General features: G+C 33.1%; 1 protein-coding gene across 1 annotated transcript; it reads left to right on the plus strand.

The window, feature by feature from the left end:
- The first annotated feature begins 18,095 nt into the window (after nucleotides 1–18,095).
- On the plus strand, nucleotides 18,096–18,516 carry LOC109453497 (large ribosomal subunit protein P1). Its single transcript, XM_019743241.3, is given in 2 exon segments — nucleotides 18,096–18,178; nucleotides 18,180–18,516. Coding segments are annotated over 2 exon segments (342 nt in total). The 5' UTR covers nucleotides 18,096–18,107; the 3' UTR covers nucleotides 18,451–18,516.
- Nucleotides 18,517–20,744: the final 2,228 nt, after the last annotated feature.

The following is a 20,744-nucleotide window of genomic DNA, read 5'->3' on the forward strand; positions in this document are numbered from 1 at the left end:
ATATAATTTATGACTAGACAGGTGTGCTCTTGAGTGGGGTGCGGAGGGAACACTTGTGAACTATAATCCCATTGACTAGAGATTTTATTCAGAACAACGGGACTCATTTATCTTATAAAATTACATTGTGGAAAAATAACAAGGTCCATTTTTCCTTTTAGATTCCTGAGTTGGTACCTGGCACGTGGTAGGTATTAAATTAATATTATTATGTTAATGAAGTATCAATGCAATTGAATAGATTTTATTTGTATTATTTAAAAATGATGCATATACTAGTACCAGAATAGTAACTAGTAATTAAGCAAGGAGAATGCTACCTCATAGTGTCTTGCAGAAATTTTTCTTGGAAGAAACTAGGAAATGATAAGTTAGATATTATGTGTTGGTGGTAAGCAAAGTATCTCTGAATATAGCAAATACAGAGCCCCAAATCAATATTTTTTTTTTTAGAATGAATAGATAAATATGTAAGGAGAGTTACCCTATATACAAGAGACAGTGAGATAATCTGAGTTGGAAGGAGTCAAATATGAAGATCCTGTGAAGAATATTTGGAACAGACAGGCAAGTTTTGACAATGGGCCTTAATCCATGTTGGGGACTTGAAAAGGAAGTAGATCCCACCAATAAGCTTCAGAAGAAACGGCATGGGAAAGGAGATTAAAATTGGGGGGGTTATTTCCCTAAAGGCATTTACCTTGTTGGGACAAGATGTTACACAAAAGCATGAGATAGAAGCTCAATAAGAGAGTCTCATAAACTGTCCCAAACAGAAATACACCCAGAATCCAGGAAAGACCCAACCATAGCACCAGGACCCTAGGAATTTGGACAGAAGGACCTTGTCCATCCTGGGGTAAGATGAATGCCTAAGCAGGGCTAGGGAATCCACTAGCCCTGGTTAAGCATTCATTTTAGGGCTAGAGTTTGTGAACTGACAAAGAGAGGTGTCCACGGCAGCAGCAGGATTGTAGCAGAAATGGTACAGTATCATCGGGGCTGTTGGTAGGCAGCAGCCTATGAGGGAGAAGAAATCATGCTCATCTGGGAGTTGGGAGCATTGGGACTGAAGCTAAATACATTTGGACTCATTTGCTATCCACAAGGATAAACAATAGCATTGGATAAAACATGTGTGTCCATTTCTCCACCATCACCTCACCCTAAATAGTTAAGCTGGTATACGTAAGCTGTGTAGAGTTGTGTTTGCATCTAAGGGAGTTGTGGATCTCAACATAACTCTGACAGATACTTGGTCAAGTTCGTTTCCATCTCTGTGTTATCTAAATCTTACTGAAGCTCTATATCCAGAGTGAGGGACAAGGAAATCCTTTAGCCAAGGCATTCCTCTGGCTAGCAATTACAAAGTCTGAATCTGTCACACTCAATTGCTGGAAGCAAAGGTGTAATTATTTCATTCTATGTCTTATCTAATGATCGATAGAATTTAGTATTTTAGAAATAATGCTTTGTATTTATGTAAACCTTAGGTGCTAAAAACAATTAAAAGGAAAAAAAGAAATTCCAGAAATTATTTCTACCAAGACATCCCTACAAAGATATTTATTAATTCACAGCCTGTAATGATAACTATCTTCAAAGAGGAAAAATGAAAGTACTTTTATGATGTTAAATATATAAAAGACACATAAAGCTGGAAAGTAGTTAAAAATATTAGCTAGCTTTCCTTCTAACTTTGCCACACTAAAAGTATCCCTAACAGATGCTGATTTCCTGTATGTTTCATGACCTCTGAAGAAAGTGGGTAAAAGCTTCTGCAGGTTCACTTGTTCAATGTGCTTCCTTCCTTTGTAGAATACTAAGTATTTTACTCTATAGATTCTTCTTCCATTTCCTAAAGTTTACAACCATAAATTAATTTTTATATTTCATAAGTCACCATCACTTATTAATTTGCTAAGAGTCCTACAAGTTATCTGTTGTCATTCCCATTTTAAATATGAAAAAAAATTAAAAAGTTGAGTGGTCTGCCCATGATACCATAGAGAGTAAGAGGCAGAGCCAGCATTCCAGTCGAGGTCATCTTATGTGAAATCTAGTGATCTCTACTGTAATAAACCTGCTCTGCTTTTCTGTGAACATAGAGCACAATTTGTAGCATGACTTCACTGATCCTGGGATTTGGGATTCTTTTAAATGGGAAGGTAGAGGCAGGAACTTAGCCTACCCAAAATGGAAGTATCCATGACCCATTTATTTAAGAAATAAATGCATAAAACCAAATCTGAAATAACACAACCAAAGTGGCAAACATCAGTCTTCTACAATAAAGACAATGTTGAAACATTCTTGATTTTCATTTTATTTACTTAATACATGATTTCTGTCTCTACTTTCTGCACATCTATAACCTCAGTGACCAAGCTCTTTCCAGTCCATCCTGCTTTCTGTGCTAGTTAAATTGCCCAGCAGACCTAATTTCTTGTCCAATAGATGGAATTTCTTGGCCGTTAGTCATTTTCTTGACTTTTTTCTAAAATCCTGGATATCTTTAATGTTTTATGATTGTGGCATCCTATAACTGATATGGTTCAAATAAAATATGAGCAGGTAAGGTTTTAAATATATGGTTCATTTCCAAGGTATCTATCATCAGGTTCAATGCTTTTGGTGGTCAAGTTGGCCTCCAAGACCCACACTATTTGTACCATGCCTGCCGTTTGATTAAATAACAAACATTCAGCATTTTAATTATTAAAAATTCAACTAAAAGATACTGTAACTAATATTAAAGAAGATATAAGACAAATCCTGAATGCAAATGTATGTACGAGCATACCCACAGAAAACACTAGCTTAAGTGCCACAGAAAAGCTAAAAATTATCCAACAGAAGGCAACAGAAGTATAGACTGAATGGTAAGAAGAGGATTGTGGGGGGATGATTTGGTGGGAAGAAATGATAGATCTTATATATATATATAGTAATAACTCAGCTCTCAGCCTTGTGGAGCAATTTAAAAGGAAACCTTGTGCTGTGGCTCTGCTGACTCCATCCTGCTTGAACTATCGTAGCAGGGGTCAGAGAGAGGGCTTCAAACTGAGTCAGAAACCCAGCAGCTGTTACTATAGCTAAAGGAAGTCCAAGATAAGATAGTTTTACGGGGGCACATGGCATGAAATACTCTAAATACTCTGCAAGAACAAGCCCTTTTCTCTTTTAACATCTGTACCTCCAAATGATTAGCATAAATGGCACATTGCAGTTTTCTTCATCAGAATTAGATGTTCCTAATAAGATGTGTTTTCAATTTAACAGTAAACTTCCAATCTATTAACTATAATATGAAGCTTATAATTGAAAGCAGTATTTGATATCTCAACATTACTTCTACTTTACTTACAAGTTAATTATAATAATGTAAATTGAAAATGAAAGATATTCTAATCAACTGATTTTTACGAGTAATGAGTTAATCACAAATTCCCAGAAATCCCCTATACACACCAATTATGTTAATGTCACCTAAGTATAACTAACTACATATACGTACACACACACACACACACACACACACACTAGTATACCTATATTGTTTTAAAATGTTTGCCTTATAATAACAGTAATGACCTACTAGGAATGAGATATTACCTGAGGGTTAATGGCTAGCAGGGAAAAATATACCTGGCATTAATCCCAAATAAATTTGCTGTGTTTCTATAATTATTTCAAAAACTCTACTAATATCTATAGACTATAAACAAAATCTTCAATGATCTCTGGGTCAATGTTTGTTCCTCTTTTGAATGTCGCCAACTTTCTTAGTTATCTGAAAGAGTTTCAAAGACAAATAATAAAATATAGTGAATAAAACATTTAACAAATATGAGAAGTATTAGAAGCGTATTGATTAAACAATGATTAAAACTATATTTGAAGGCAAAATGGTGAAGCGGACAAATAACCAACTGAGAAGCAAATTAGAAAAATGTTTCTGAAGAAATCACTCAGAATTAAGCATCACAAGTATAAACTAATATGAAATATGAAAGGTTAGTCAAGAAAAATGTAGGATAGAAGAATAAGAAGATGTAATATACTCGTAGATCTAAGAAAATGTATAGAAAGGAAGAACAGAGAAAAGATTATATTTGATAAGAAAATTGCTGAGAATTTTCTAGCAGTGATTACTGAAAAGTAAGACAAAAAAATTTAAAGGAGAAAACTCAGTTCTGAAAGGGTAAATAGGAACAAATCCACACTCAAGTACCTGTGAAGTGGGAGAACACCCAAGAAAAAGAAAAAATATCTCAGAGGCTACTAAAGGAATGTCCCATCAGCTACACTATATGACAATTATAGTGTGTGGCATACTTTTCAGAAACAATAATAAATGCCACACACAATGGAAAATACAATTTTGAATCATTAAAGACCAACCTAAAGCCTTAAACCTAGATAAATTATTACTCAATAATAATGGTAAAACAGATCCATTTTTTAAGTATAAAAGAATGGGTCTTTTACTAATCACACTGATATATTGTAAATGTTCTTGGTTCTTGTAAATAATCCTCCCTGAAAGAACAACTAAACAAGGATGAAATAATGAATAAGAGTAAAATAAAAACCAGAGCAAAGAAATAGAACACATGAAATAGGATTGAACGAAGAAACAGATAAACATATTTCTAAGTTAAATAAATTATCAAATATAAAAAGAAAAACAATGACAATCTGTAATTTTAAAAATATATATTATAGTAAGAACATTTAACATGAGATCTACCATCTGAACAAAATTTCAAGTGCACAAAACTATAGTGTTCTCTATAGGCACAATGTTTTACAGTAGATCTCTAAAATTTATTCATCTTATACAGTGGTTGAATGGCAAGTCCCTATTATCTTGTGCTCCCAAGTCCTGTTTTCTGAGTTTGACTATTTTAGATACCTCATATAAGTGGAATTATGCATTTTGTGCTATAGTGACTGCTTTACCTCACTTAGCATAACATCCTCCAGGTTTATCCACATTGTCACACAACACAATGTTTCTTTCTTTTTTAGGCTAGATGGTATTCCATTACACATTTTTCTTTTTCTTTTTCTATTCCTCCGCAGTAAATATTTTGATTGTTTTCATTTCTTGGCTATTGTGAATAGTTCTGCCATGAACATGGGGTATAAATATCTCTTCAAAATCCTACTTTCAATTATGTTGGGTACATATCAAAAGTGGGATAGCTGGATCATAAGACAGTTTTACTTTCAATTTTTGCAGGAATCTCCATACTGTTTCCATAACAGTTGCATCATTTTACATTCTCACCAATAGGACACAAGTATACCAATTCCCCCACATCATCACCAACACTAACCTGTTGTTTGTTTGTTTACTTGTTTGTTTGTTTTTGATAATAGATATTCTCACAAGTGTGGTGTGACATTTCATTCTGGTTTTGATTTGCATCTCCCTATTGGCTATGTATATGTCTTCTTTGGAGAAATGTTTATTCAAATATTTTGCCCATTTTTAAATTGAGTTATTTGTTTTTCTTTTTTACTGTTGAATTGTAAGAGTTCTTTATATACTTTGCATATTAATCCCTTATCAGATATATGGTTTGCAATCATTCTCTCCAATTTCTTAGGTTGCCTTTCACTTTGTTGAGTGGTTTCATTGCTATGAAGATGCTTTTTATTTTGATCTAGGAGTTTCAAAATAATGTAGGAAAAAAGTATACTACTGGAAATAGAAGGTGGATCATGGATTTTGAAATGTAATGTATTCTAAGGCTCTTATGTAGCTCATACATGATAGAGATGTAAATGCTAAAAGAATAAAATGAAAGACAAAATTTTCAAATGAGTAAAGGGAAAAATGAGTAATAAAAATATGATTATTCATTCCAACAGATGTTAGGAAATGAGAAATGAAGGAGAAAGGAAAAAAATATATAATAGTAAACACAAAATAAAGAGACAGAAAGAAGTAAAAAATATTAATAATTACAATTGATTAATATAGTAAGTGATAAGAAGAGATGCTTGTGGAACATGCCTGTGAAGTTTTTGAAGTTATCAAAGACAGTTGATGGGCTTGTTCCATTCTACTTGAAATAAGCAACTATTACTAATGGTCAGAATATTTAGGGATATCAATGGCAGCTCAAGATTAGGAATAATTTGTAACATTTGGGAGTCACTATTTAAATGAGTCACTATTTTTTTTAATTAATGTTTATTGGGGTGACAATTGTCAGTAAAGTGACATAGGTTTCAGGTATACAATTCTGTAATACATTATCTATATATCACATTGTGTGTTCATTACCCAGAGTCAGTTCTTCCATCACCATACATTTGATCCCCTTTACCCTCATCTACCACCATCTCCCCCTTATCCTCTGGTAGCCACTAAACTATTGTCTGTGTCTATGAGTTTTTGTATCTTCATTTGTTTGTCTTGTTCCTTTGTTGTTTTCAGTTTTATATACCACATATCAGTGAAATCCTATGATTCTTGACTTTTTCTGTCTGACTTATTTTGCTTAGCATAATAATCTCAACATCCATCCATGTTGTTACAAATGGCATTATTTCATCTTTTCTTATAGCAGAATAATATTCCATTGTGTATATATATCACATCTCCTTTATCCAATCATCTATTGAGGGATACATTGGTAGTTTCCATGTCTTGGCCACCATAAATAAGGCTGCAATGAACATCGGAGCACATACATCTTTACAGATAAATGTTTTCAGATTTTTTTGGTAGATACCCAATAGAGGGATTGCTGGCTCATATGGTAATTTTATTTATAATTTTTTGAGGAACTTCCACACTGCCTTCCAAGGTGGTTGCACCAATCTGCATTCCCACCAGCAGTGTATGAGGGTTCCCTTTTTTTCACAGCTTCTCCAGATAATTTTTGACAAAGAAGTCAAAAACATACAATGGAGAAAAGACAGCCTCTTCAATAAATGGTGCTGGAAGAATTTGAAAGCCATGTGCAAAAGAATGAAACTAGACTGCTATCTGTCACCGTGTACCAAAATTAACTCTAAATGGATCAAAGACCTAAACATAAGATCTGATATAATAAACTGCAAAGAAGAAAACATAGGTATGAAATTTATGGACCTTGGGTTCAAAGAGGATTTTATGAATTTGACTTCAAAGGCAAGGAAAGTAAAAGCCAAAATAAATGAATAGGACTATATCAAACTAAAAAGCTTCTGCACACCAAAAGAAACCATCGACAAAATAAAGAGGCGATCAACCGAATAGAAGATTTTTGCAAACATCTCCAATAAGGGGCTAATATCCAAAATATATAAAGAACTCATACAACTCAACAACAACAACAAAAAAAAACACAATCCAATTAAAAAATGGACAGAGGATCTGAAGAGACATTTCTCCAAATAGAACATACAAATGGCCAATAGGCATATGAAAAAAAATGCTCAACAACACTAATCATCAGAGAAATGCAAATAAAACCCACAATGAGATATCACCTCACCCCAGTTAGAATGGTTGTCATCAACAAGACAAATAGTAAGAAATGTTGGAGAGGAGTCACTATGAATGGAAATTTTTCAAGGGCAGGCTGGACAGATTCTCAGGGGTGGATATGGGTTTAATATGTTGATCTTAAAGGGTTATTTTTAATGCTAAGTTCTTATCATGCCAAAGTTTTTCAGGTGTATAAAACAAAAACTTCTAAACATGGGACATTTTTCTCAGTTTGAGGTATCATCATGAAAGTATTTTGAGGGTTTGTTTACTCAACATGGATGCCCAGGACTTAGTGCAGTGTCTTACACTTAACACAACCTCAGTAAATAGTTCTTGAATTGTAACAAAGTCTCTAGAAGATTTAATATAGCCTTAGGAAAATAATAAAAAGGTAAAAAGGGTAAAAAGTATAGTCTATTATAGAAGTAGGAACAGTTATTAAACTTTATAAAATCTCATACAGTGGGAAATATGAAGTACATACAGAAAGTCATGGATTTTTTTTTTAAACATGTAAGAAAAATAGTAATTGTATCTGATGCATTTGGGTATAACCAACTATGATAGATCATAATTCTAAAACTGAAGGTATTGTGTCTAGACAAGTATTAACTTTTTTCAAAAAAGACATGATTACAATTGATATTTTCCATCTCAAGGGAGGTTGATAAGAAGTATATATTGTAAAGGCAACATATACGCGGATGAACAAATTTATTGAGTTTTCTATTCAGAATGTGAAGTGGGAACTTTGGTTTTACTATTCCATCTAGAAGGACCAAATAGCTTTCATTAAGAGGGAATATATCAGAGCTGTATTTATTAGAATAAATGTTCTTTCTGGTAGGACTTGGGTATGTGACAAGGGGTTTCTCTATGTATCTTGCAAAATCATTTTTAATATCTATAAATTATTTTTAAGTTTTACTAGAATAAAGTAGCACAATATTTATCAGGGAGGACTTTATTTCACCTAGCACAGAGCAACGGAAGAGACAAAATTTGAATTATCACCAGATTAGAATTAATTTCCTTCTCTTTTAATTTGTAGAGACTTAAAAGAGGTTGTAGGGTTCTTACCCTCACAACCGCACACCTGTCCCTCCTTAGTGCATGTGGAAAACAGGATGGTTCCATACCTCAATTTCTGTGAAAATATAATGACTTTTATTTACCTTTTACATAGGAAATTTGAAAGTGATATAAACTTTACCTCAGGTAAACGGGATCAAATATATGGTCATAGAAGGAGAACTAACTCTGGATGGTAAACACACAATGTGATATATAGATGATGTATTACAGAATTGTACACTTGAAACCTATGTAACTTTACTAACCATTGTCACCCCAATAAACTTTAATTTGAAAAAACAACAAAAACTTTACCTCAGTTTCTCTCTGCTAAAATTCTGTTGTGATCATTAAGGTAGTATCTAATACTTCACATCTGAGGTCCATCAGTTCTAATACATTTTTAACTTTTATTTATGAACTGCTCTTTCCCCAGGAAGTATTTACGACAGTTTCCCAGATTTCTTTGTACTGCAATGTTTTACAAACATGCATGATCAATAGCTGGAGAGCCTACAAAAATTCAAATCTGTGAACACATCCAGAGAGATTATGATGTGGCAATTTGGGGAGACCTAGGAATCTGTGTTAAGTCTCCCCAAGTGACTCTTAAAATCATACAAGGTTTAGAAACACTGATTCACTACCTGTCACTCACTCCTTCGGCACTTCCTCTGTACACCATATGGTATTCTGCACCCTTGAAGGAAGTAACACACTCCGAAAGATGAGCTCATACACTCATACCTGAAAAATCAGCTCCGAGCACTGTGACCCCTGCTCAGAAGTTCAAAAGAGATCAATGGCAGGACTTGTTTTGACTTTGTTTAGCGAGAATGTATCCAATAGTGGTATTGAAAACATCTGCTATATTTTTAAAGCAAATATGGATGTAATAAAACAAGTGTTTTATTGCAGATGAAGAACCATGTGGAGACGTAAGAAAGGAAACTTGTAACTTGTAAGAAATAACTCTTACAGCCACAAACTCTTCTGATTCAAGTTGGCCAACTCAAGAAAATCATCAGGGTCCAGGCAGTTTCATATGGATTTTTCTTGAGAAGGCAGGTAATTTTTGCCTTGTTTTTGTAGCACTTTTAGATTAATATCTTACTTAATAATGCAAATTGGAGCTTAATAGTATGGCCGTCATGTAGTACCCTCTCAATAGCTTCTTGTTGAACAAAAGAAGAAATAGTTTCAGAAAAACAAAAGTAACAGTTTGTATGAAACATTTTTTATTTTTTTTTCTCTTGATTTTAATTAAGCTCTTGCTGAGTTGCAAACTCAGAGAGAATTTTTAAGGAGAAAAATATTTTAAGTCCTTCCCACAGGTTTTTCATATTCTTAATGGATAAAATCAGAGTACTAAAGATTATAATGAACACACTCAAATGATGGCTTATGAAATCAGCCTGCATCTAACTGAGATGAAAAGCAGGCTATGAGATAAAAATAATGGATTGTGTTCTTGATGGGAAGAGTAAAGACAGTAGTTCTTTCATATATACATACAAAGTTTAGAAACACTGGTTCACTACCTTGTCACTCACTCCTTCGGCACTATATATATGTATATATACATATATACATACATAAATGTATATATGTATAATTTATACACATATAAATTATATATATATATATATATATATATATAATTTTTCTTATGGCAGAATTGTTTTTATGATAGAAAAGTATGTATTGAGCTTGTGTCTCTCTTCAGAGATCAATTTATAAAGGTCTTCCATTTCAGGTTTATAAATCTTAGTCTCTTTTATTTTAAAATACAGGGTGTTGTTGTTTTTTTCCAAGAAAGTCTCTTATTTACCTGAGGGGAGAAAAATCAATACTATTACAGAGAAAAAAAAAGACCTTCTTATTTTCATATGGTTCTTTGAAGCTACAGATGTTAGAATTAAATGAATACATTACATATCATTTTTCAAAATGAAAAACAGGATGATCAAATTGGAGCATTTATAACCTAAAACTTAGGAAATAGCTAATATATAAATGTAGTTGGTCTTTTGGTTGGTATTTCAGCAGAAGTAATTAATTACAGAGTAGTTCATTTTCAATGGCATTTCTTTTTTCCGTCAAAGATCAGAGTTCCTCAAACTGTTTAGTAGAAACTCAACAGAACATATTGTTCTGTCTTTACAAAATTACTGCTTCATATACAGGTTTGGTAAATTTTCCTCAAGAATATTGTAATGAAACTAATAAAGTATCATTGTGTTCAATCAAACCACTGTGTAAAATGAGGGACAGATAGAGTATATTATTACAGATAGATGGTAAAGACTAGGACACAAGGTTGATAAAGAAAATATACTGTAAAAAGTATATAGAATTAGTTAAACATGACCATAGCTGTCCAATCCCAATATACTAGAGTTGAGTTATGTATCTTGAAGCTAGAAAGAAATCCAGAGGTATGGAATTTAAAAACCGAGGAAACTTAGGAACACTTGAAAGAACAAGTAAAACAAAATGTACTTATCTGCTAAGTTGTAAATTAACATAATTCAATTCTCCAGGAAGTGGCATAATTTAGAAATATAGGGAGATTAAAACAAATTTGAGGGAGCATTGACAAGCAATCCCTTCTAAGAACGTTCGCTGCTACTGATACATTGAATGGATCAGAGGGCTGGCCTGTATGATTCTTTTCAATTTGTTTCTGCTCATTTAATCTATCATCAAGCAGCAAAAATGGATGCAAGGCTTGCCAATCATAACTAAACAGTTAGCACCTGACATTCATTCTAACTAAACATCGCAGGGACATATTGAGTCATTTAGAATCTATGTAAGTGTTTGGAGTTCTGTGAAACCTTTAAACCAGGTAAAGATTGTGTGTGTGTGTGTGTGTGTGTGTGTGTGTGTGTGTGTGTGTTTTCTTTTGAATAGGTTAAGTTGCTGGTGATAGATCTGCTTAGGCTAGAGTGGAAAATAAATGAAGCTACATACAGAAGTTGTATTCTTAGAAAGTACAGCAGTTTCCTTAAGCCCCGAGCTAACATCTCACACTGAAAGAGAAAGAAAGGGAATCGCCTGGCCACTTGGGTGCCTTTTCTCTGTGCTTGTCTGAAGACGTGCTTTCCTTTGATAATAGACACTCGTAAATACAAGTCATTGAAATGGTGGGAAGGGGAATACTGTGACTCCATATGCTTCGAGAAGCTTTGAAATTCAATGTGATATCCTTTATGTTGGAGAATGGCTAAAGATCAAGGGCAATCAATCCTGACGCTTTCAAATTTATAGATATTATGGCTAGAGGGACTGAAAAAGATTTATCCTACTGGAATATTTCAAGTCTGCTCTCTCTCTTCTTCATTTCCAGGTCTACATCTTAGTGGAATAGGAGAGAAATGTTTGCAGATGTGTATCAGCTGCTGAGTCTAATTAGCAGCTATTCAATAATAAATATTCCAAACAAATGAAACAGTTTAACAAAACTAGAAATTTCTTCACCTTGTGTCTACTAATATTTCATTTTGTTATAACCTTTGCTATTTTACCACCTGGAGTAAGTAAAGTGTACTTCACCTCTATCTTATTATAAAATCACACCACAGAGAATCTAGGTCATATCTGTTATTATTAATACCCAGTAAAAATGCCTGGCATTTTCTATTTGACCTTTTGTTGCTCTCTTCACCGTACTTCCTACCACTATGCTGTCTCCTTCAGGTTGTCCCAAATGTGGGAAATAAAAATCTTCATCATTGTTAAAATTAATTGTTCCTTCTTTTCTGATTCTTAAATGATCTTGGACAGTCTTTTCTCATTCAAAATAAATAATGCACAATGAAATCAGCCTGACACAGTCTCTTAGGCCTTTTGTTCATTACTGCTATTACTTCATCTTGTCAATTAGTTCCCTCTCCCTAGGAAAAGACATCTCCTTTGGATGAGCTTTCTTTCAACCTATCTTCCTTCTCCTTTTTATCCCTTCATTTCTCCTACCCCCTTTGTATTCATGATTGCTTCTCTCTGCCAAATTTTCTTTTAAAAATACCCTTTCATAATCTAAAGTGGGATTCTTTTTATTATTGTAATTTTTAAAAATTTAGATTAGTATATGTCCAATTTCTCTTCAAATAAATATTTCAACAATAGAACAATCAACTTAATCTAAAGAAGTTTTAACATGTGAAATAACAAATTCTTCATTTTATAGTGGCACATTGTGATAATTCATAATAATAATAAATGCATAATATTAACCCCCAAAATTCATCCTTTAAAAGTCTGTCTACATATACTACCGTATCATGAGATATTACATTGACTGATTGGTTAATTGATGTTTGGTAATATGTAAGAGTATTTATAATTATAAGAAATAATAATGGATCAAACATAGTAGAAAACATATAACCAACAAAACAACACATAAAAACAGAGAAGTAACAACATTAATTCATGTATCTTTATAGATAAGAGACATATTTTGGAAGCAAATCAAATTTTACATGAAGCTGAAGGTTTAGTTTCATGACTCATAACAGAGTCGTTAATATCAGAGTAAAAGCTATGTAATTAAATCTTTTTTATTTGTACAATGAAAATTAGTAGAATAAGTGGATGTTCTTTCTTGGTTGCTAGCAATTATTAATTGTTAAGATTACATACACCACATGAAAATTTGTTCCCAAATATCCATTGATAAATGTGTTAAAATAGTACCATACTTACAAAATTAGAGCTCTGGAGGGCAGGGGGGAATCTATGATATATTTAAATAAAGCCACTTAATTCCTATAAATCCTAGCTATCAGACAAGTTGTTTGCTTTTGGTGAATATAGTATTGCTTTTCTAATAGTGTTGATTCAATTAGTAGAAAAAAAGAAACCATATAGCTTTAACAGGAGAACTGAAGCTAAGGGGTATCAAAGTAAATAAGTTGTCCCCATCATGATTGAGATAGTTAACATATACCAATTGCACATTTTATAAAACTAGTCATATTTCTTTCATGTGTTGGAAAATTTGTGGGAGAATTTCAAGTTATTGACATGTTACCATGAGAATTTCTACCTAAAATGTACATTATTCAAGTGCATGAGCCCAATATGACTAGTGATGATATTCTGTTTATATTCATTTTAACAAAGGTAAGATAATAATATGAATTGTATTGCAATTTGTGTAAATGGATATGTCAATTATAGGCTGATCCCTGTATTCACACTGAGCAAGAATCCCAAATGAGCTACTATGAAAAATGGTATCTTGAATGATGATGTGTTTGGAAGTATTGTATATACTTGTAGGTTGGCAGAATTTAGTAAATTTTGCTGCCTTACTGAATCAGTAGCAAAACTAGTATATATCCAGTGTCTTCTGTCACTTAGGAAGGACTAATTTTCTGAACAAATTTGTCTAGCCTTGACCAAATGGGAAAAGGACATAAAGTTGGAATTCAATTCCAGGATACCATTTAAATTCCTGACACTTTTTCTGCAATTTAAAGTCAAATTATACAACTTACAAAGTCTCAATTTTTCAAGTGGACAAGGTGACATTTGCAACCTCTCAAACGGCTTTGAGAGGTTTAATGAGGTGACATATCTAAAATGTTATCTAGGGAAAAATATTTTTATTATCTCTGCAGATAATATCTCAGCTTGACTGGAGAAGAAAAAGATACCACAAGATATCATTGTATTATGATAAAGCAATGAACTACCACCTGCAGGAAATTGGCTTCATGAAAGGCAACGACAAAGAGCACATCAGGATTACATGAACTCAATCAGAGGCAGGCAAGAAGAACACAAGCCAGATGAAGTGGAGTCTTTCATGACAGGCTTTCATGACATGAAGAATATATCAAAGCCATCCTTGCTAATTTCAAAAAGCCCACTCCCTTCTCGAGAGGTGAGAACATTACTTCAGACAGCATGCTGGCTCTGCTGGACTTCTGTGAAGATGCTATGACTCCATTTGTGAGTTTCTTAAAGAGTGATTTAGAAATGAAAAGGGCCAGTAAGCCTGAACACCGCTAATTTAGATCACCAGTAGGAAAAAAATTGAGTGCACAGTTATCCACATTTATTTTTCCATCAGGAACTTGCTATTTGTATCAGCTGGACACTCATTTACATATCGTAATTCTGAGCTGATATTCATTTAAATGCTACTTTCCAAAGAAAACACTATTTTTTTTTTTCTTAAAGAGAGACATCTTCACAAAACAAAACAAAATAAAATAAGCCGGTTAAAAATAGATGTCATCTATCCTTGAATGGCAAAATGGAACGTAGGAGAAGGATGATGGTCAAAATGATGGACGAGGTGGATCATGGAGGGAACTCCACGAAGGTAAATATTTTGCTAGGAAGAGTAGATGCTGTAAGGAGATCTGTGTAAGTTCTGGAATCCTATATGTAAGTTCAGTAAAGTATTCAAGTGGTCCAAGCTCCAAGTCAATGCTTGTTAGTGGAACCACACATATCAGTGGAAAGAGCATCCTGAGAAACCTCATGATGCTCAGTGTTCATAGACCAAGGACAATGCCATCGGATTAGGCACATACAAGCAGTTGTAGATAATGGAACAGTACTGTGTATAATTGGAAGTCTGATAGACATAGGATTATTTCTCAGCTTTAAGTGGTTGTAGCCTGTGATGTTGATAGAAAAGCTTAAACTGCCTAGTGGTATGATGGCAGTTTGTCATCTAAGAATGAATGTCAAAGAGAAAATAAATTAACTAAATACATTAATTGCTTTTTTATTGGTGCCTTGTATTTGAATCTATTCCAGTACTTTGAATTAACAGGAGTCAACGAAAATTTGGGGTCATTAAAGAATATTTTAATTAATTCACTTAACTTGTAAAAGTTGGACTTAAGAATTTTGAGTTCCTAATTGCTCGCTTTCTAAAGTTAGGTAAACAGAAAATAGAATATTTATATTCATGAAGATAAAGTTAATGTAGTTTCTATGGAATATTCAAAGCATGAGTTCCTCAGTACCCTCTTTCTGTAGTGCATTGATTGGAATGACATTTTTCACAAAGGGTGTCCATAACAGACAATACAACAAAATTATTTCATATTTTCTATTGTCTTAGTTTATAAAATACTTGATTCAAAAGAGAACTAGAAGTATCTGAAAAATCATCTATTTTATTGTTTTCAATTTATGTCCCAAGTGGTCCCTGAGCTGAGCTAAAATAGACACTCCCACATCAAATAATAACAATCTTTTCCAACTATAAGGGAAAAAAAACTAATGGATAAATGTTCTCAACTTTCTGTTTTCCCCATATTTATTTTCTTAAACACTGTGCCAGCCATCGTTTGTTTTAGTAATACTGATACACAATGAATGGTCAAACAGAAAAATATAACTAAAAAAAAAATGAATATGGGTTTCAATATTTTGATTATTTTGGGATTTGCTTGCTTGTTGTGATAAGGTAATTTTGCTGAACTATAACAGAGTCATGTTTTCTGTTGGAAAAAAATAGCTCCTATTTAATGAAATTGCACATACAGAGGGTGCCCAAAAGAAGTATACACATTTTATGAAAGGAAAAAAACTGTATTAAAATTGTAATATTCAATATATACCAATAACAAAAGATGAATACAAGTTACGTTTTACTTCTGCAATTACAAGAGGTACTCAAAGTGCTCAATTCAACTTCAAAAAGTAATACATAGATAACATCTCTTAAAATGTGTATACATTTTTTGGCATCCCCAGCATACATATTTTTGCAATTTGCAATATGATTTTCCTTAGACTACAACATGGTTTTCAAGAGTCCTAGTACCTGGGTGAATATAAAATCCCTGGATATGGTCTAATGTTGATTTGTTGTTATGTCACAGAGGTAGTAAATAGCACAATAGAACTAAAATTCTGATCATCTTATTTTTGAGTATTTTCTAAAATATAAATCTTTATTAAATATAAATCCAAAGAAATATATAAACCTTTATTAAATGTAAATCCAAGTGTCCTCATATGCATGCTTCCTGAGATAGAGGATCAGTGTTGGGTAATGCTTAAGAACATTTATTCTGGATAATTTCTGTGATGATTAATTTTGTGTCAATTTGCCTGGGCCATGGGATACCCAGATATTTGGTCAAACATTATTCTTGGTATTTTTCAGTGGAAGTGCTTTTGGGTAAGATTAACATTTAAATCAGAGGATTTTGAGTAAAGCAGGTTGCCCTCTGGAATGTGGGTGGACCTTATCCAATCAGTTAAAGACCTGATTATAACAAAATGATTGACATCTCCTGAGCAAGAGAGATTTCTCCAGCAGATTACTTTCAAACTTTATCTGAAACATCAGATCTTCCTGGTTTTTGAGCAAACTGCCTTCAGATTTGAACTGGAACCAGTTCTCTTAAATCTCTAGCCATCTAGTCTTTGGACTGGAATGGCAGCATTAGCTTCCCTGGGTCTACTGTCTGCTGGCCAACCCTTCAGATTTTGACTTGCCAACGTCCATAATAACATGAGCCAATTTCTTATAATAAATCTACAGCTAATATAATTTGTACTGATTAAAAATTGAACACCTTACCCATAAGATCAAAAGAAGGATATCCACTCTTAGCACTACTATTCAACATCATATTGGAAATTCTAGTCAACGTAATAAGGTAAGAAAAAATAAATAAAGACATCCAGATTAGAAAGAAGGAGGCAAAACTGTTTCTTTATTTGCAGATATATGCTATCTATGTAGACAATGTGATGGAATCTATAAAAAAAAGCTACAAAAACTAATTTGTAAGTTTATTAAGTTTTCAGGCTGCATGATTAACATATAAAAATCAATGGTATTTCTAAGTAACTAACAACAAAACTCAGAAATTGAAATTGAAAGTATCACAATAACATCAAAAGATGAAATATGTAGAGATAAATGTAGCATGTAGAAAACCTATACACTGAAAACAACAAAACATTGCTTAAAGAACTAAATAAATGAGAGATGTGCACGTTTATGGCTCAGAAGACTCAATATTATACAAATGTTAATTCTTCCCAAATTGTCCTATAGATTTAAGTTAATCCCATTCAAACTCCCAGGAGGATCTGTTTTTATGGTTTTCGTTTTTGTTTTTGTTTTTGTTTTTTGGTATGTGTGTGACAAACATTCTAAAATTAATATGAATAGGCAAAGCTTCTAGAAGAGCCAAAACAACTTCGAAAGAGAACAAAATTGGAAAAATAGCACTACTTGATTTAAATACTTATTAAAGCTATGGTAATCAAAACAATATGACGTCAATGTAGACAGACAAAAAGAGAAATGGAAATGATAATCCAGAAATACATACATGAACAACTGATTTTCTACAAAGTTACAAAGGAAATTGATGTGAAAAAGGGTATTCTTTTCAACAAGGTGCTAAAAGAATTGGCTTTCTGCCTTTCCTCAGCTGCCGGTAAGGTGCTCGGTCCTTCAGAGAAAGTTAAGGCCGCGTTGGGGTGAGGCCCTCACTGCATCCGGCGACTAGCACCTTGCCCAGCAGCACTCGCCTGAAGCATGGCCTCCGTGTCAGAGCTCGCCTGCATCTACTTGGCCCTCATCCTGCACGACAATGAGGTGACAGTCACAGGATAAGATCAATGCCCTCATTAAAGCAGCCGGTGTAAATGTTGAACCTTTCTGGCCAGGCTTGTTTGCAAAGACTCTGGCCAATGTCAACATGGAGAGCCTCATCTGCAATGTAGGGGCTGGTGGACCTGCCCCAGCAGGGGGTGCTGCACCAGCAGGAGGTCCTGCCCCCTCCACCACTGCTGCGCCAGCTGAGGAGAAGAAAGTGGAAGCAAAGAAAGAAGAATCTGAGGAGTCTGATGATGACATGGGCTTTGGTCTTTTTGACTAAACCTCTTGTAACATGTTCAATAAAAAGCTGAACTCTGCTAAAAAAAAAAAAAAGAAAGCAAAAGAATTGGCTTTCCATGTATAACATGTACAAAAATTTGTTCAAAATGTGTCTTAGATATAAATGTAAACCCCAAAACTATAAAACTTTAAAATGAAACCATATGAGAAAATGGTATGATCTTGGTTTAGTCATAGACATTTTATATATGACACCAAGAACATACTCTATGAGATAATTAATTGATAAATTGGCTTTATTCAAATGAAAAAAAAATGTCTATTCTTTGAAACATACTGTTAATAAAATGAAAACTAAAACCATAGACAGGTTGAAAATATTTGTAAATTGCATATCTGAAAAGAATGTATATCCAGAATCTATATAGAATTTTCAAAACTGAATAACATTAAAACAAACAAACCAATAAAAATATTTGGGCGCTTCACCAAAGAAGTTATACTATTGTCAGAAAACCATGTAAAACTATGTACAACATAATTATTTATTGTGAAATGCAAGTAAAAGCACATGAGATACTACTCCAAATCTTTTAGAATAGCTGAAAGTAAGAAGACTGACAACATCCAGGGTCGGCAAGAATGTGAAGGAACTGGAAGTTTTATGTAGAGTGAAATGGTACAACCACTTTTGAAAACAGTTTAGTGGATTCTTAAAATATTAAACATGCACCTTATGACCCAGTCATTCACTCGTAGGTATTTGCTCAAACTAAATAAAATCATGTGCACATATGAAAGACTTATATACAAATGATCATAGCAGCTTTATTTGTATTAGCAAAAAACTGGAAATCACCAAATGTCCATCAGTAAGTGAATGGATAAACAAACAGTGCACTAGTCTTATAATGAAATGCTACTCATAAATATAAAATGATGAACTTTTAATAACACAACATTATGGATGAATATCAAAATAATTATGGTAAGTGAAATAAACCAGTACATACGGTATGGTTCCATTTACATAAAATTCTAGAAAAAGAAAACAAATTTATTGTGACAGAAAGCAAAAGAGATTATCTTGGCAGAAGGGCAGGGAAGGGGTTCGTGAGGAGTAGAAGGAAGGGATTATAATCAGAGAGTGTGGAAACTTTTGGGAATGATAAATACTTGCATTACCTCGATTATAGTGATGCCTTCACAGATACAAGCTTATGTCAATATTTATCAAATAGTACCCTTTAAATATGTGCAGTTTATTGTATGTCAATTACATTTCAATAAAAAGAAAGAAGGAAGGAAGGAAGGAAGGAAGGAAGGAAGGAAGGAAGGAAGGAAGGAAGGAAGGAAGGAAGGAAGAAAAAAACAACAACAGAGTATCTACTCTGGAGACAGACTGCTTTCCTAGTAACTAGCAATGTGACACTGGACAGATTATCAACCTCTCAGTGTCTGCAAAATTGTGGATGGTTACAGCAATTACCTATTGGGTAATTCACTTACAGTGTTTAGAACACTACAGCACATATAAAGGGCCATTTCAGTGTTTGCGCAATTATCTATGTTGTACTCTCTTAAAGCAATTGAAATAGCACACTGCCTACAAAACATTATTCCAGGTATTGTAGGGAAAATGCAAAATAAATTTTATGAGATACTCATAGAAAAAAGTAAAGCCTTCTTGAGAAAAGTACCAACAGACCAGTTTACATACAACCACATATATTATATTTACATAAATATACATGCAATAAATAATTTTAAAGTTCTGTAGTGTGGATATAAATTTTAAAAGGTAAAGTACAAACAACATAGTTAAAATTACCTTTAGACTAATAACTTGAGATATTTATTCTATTATAGACTACTCAAAATAGTAAAATAGTGATAATGTTGATTTAAAAATGAATAATAGTCCAAACTCACTGAAATCATGTGTGTGCATATTTTCAGTGATAGAATTACAAACAAAAACTATTCTAAAGTTTATTTGAAGAAAATATAAAAATAATTTAAATGAAATCCTTTATGATAGTCTAACAAAAGCCAATATTTCCAGGTCTTGTCAGTTTTTCATTGCCAGTGTGTTTAACTTGTACTTTTTTTTTCTAAGTCTCAATTTTCAAATGTTTAGTGCTTCAATGTATACATAACAGCAAGGATCATATCTTTTTAAAAATTATTTTTATTTTATTCTACTTATTTTATTTTTCTATTTGATCATGTCACCTTTTATCTTTTTTCTTCTTCTGCATTCAGCCTCCTACTTGCCACGACATTTTCTCTAAGTATCATCTTAAGCATCGCTTCTCTATAAAAAGCCTATAT

Source organism: Rhinolophus sinicus, chromosome 2, assembly GCF_057876585.1.
Source record: "Rhinolophus sinicus isolate RSI-liver-muscle chromosome 2, RSI-T2T, whole genome shotgun sequence".
NCBI lineage: Eukaryota > Metazoa > Chordata > Mammalia > Chiroptera > Rhinolophidae > Rhinolophus > Rhinolophus sinicus.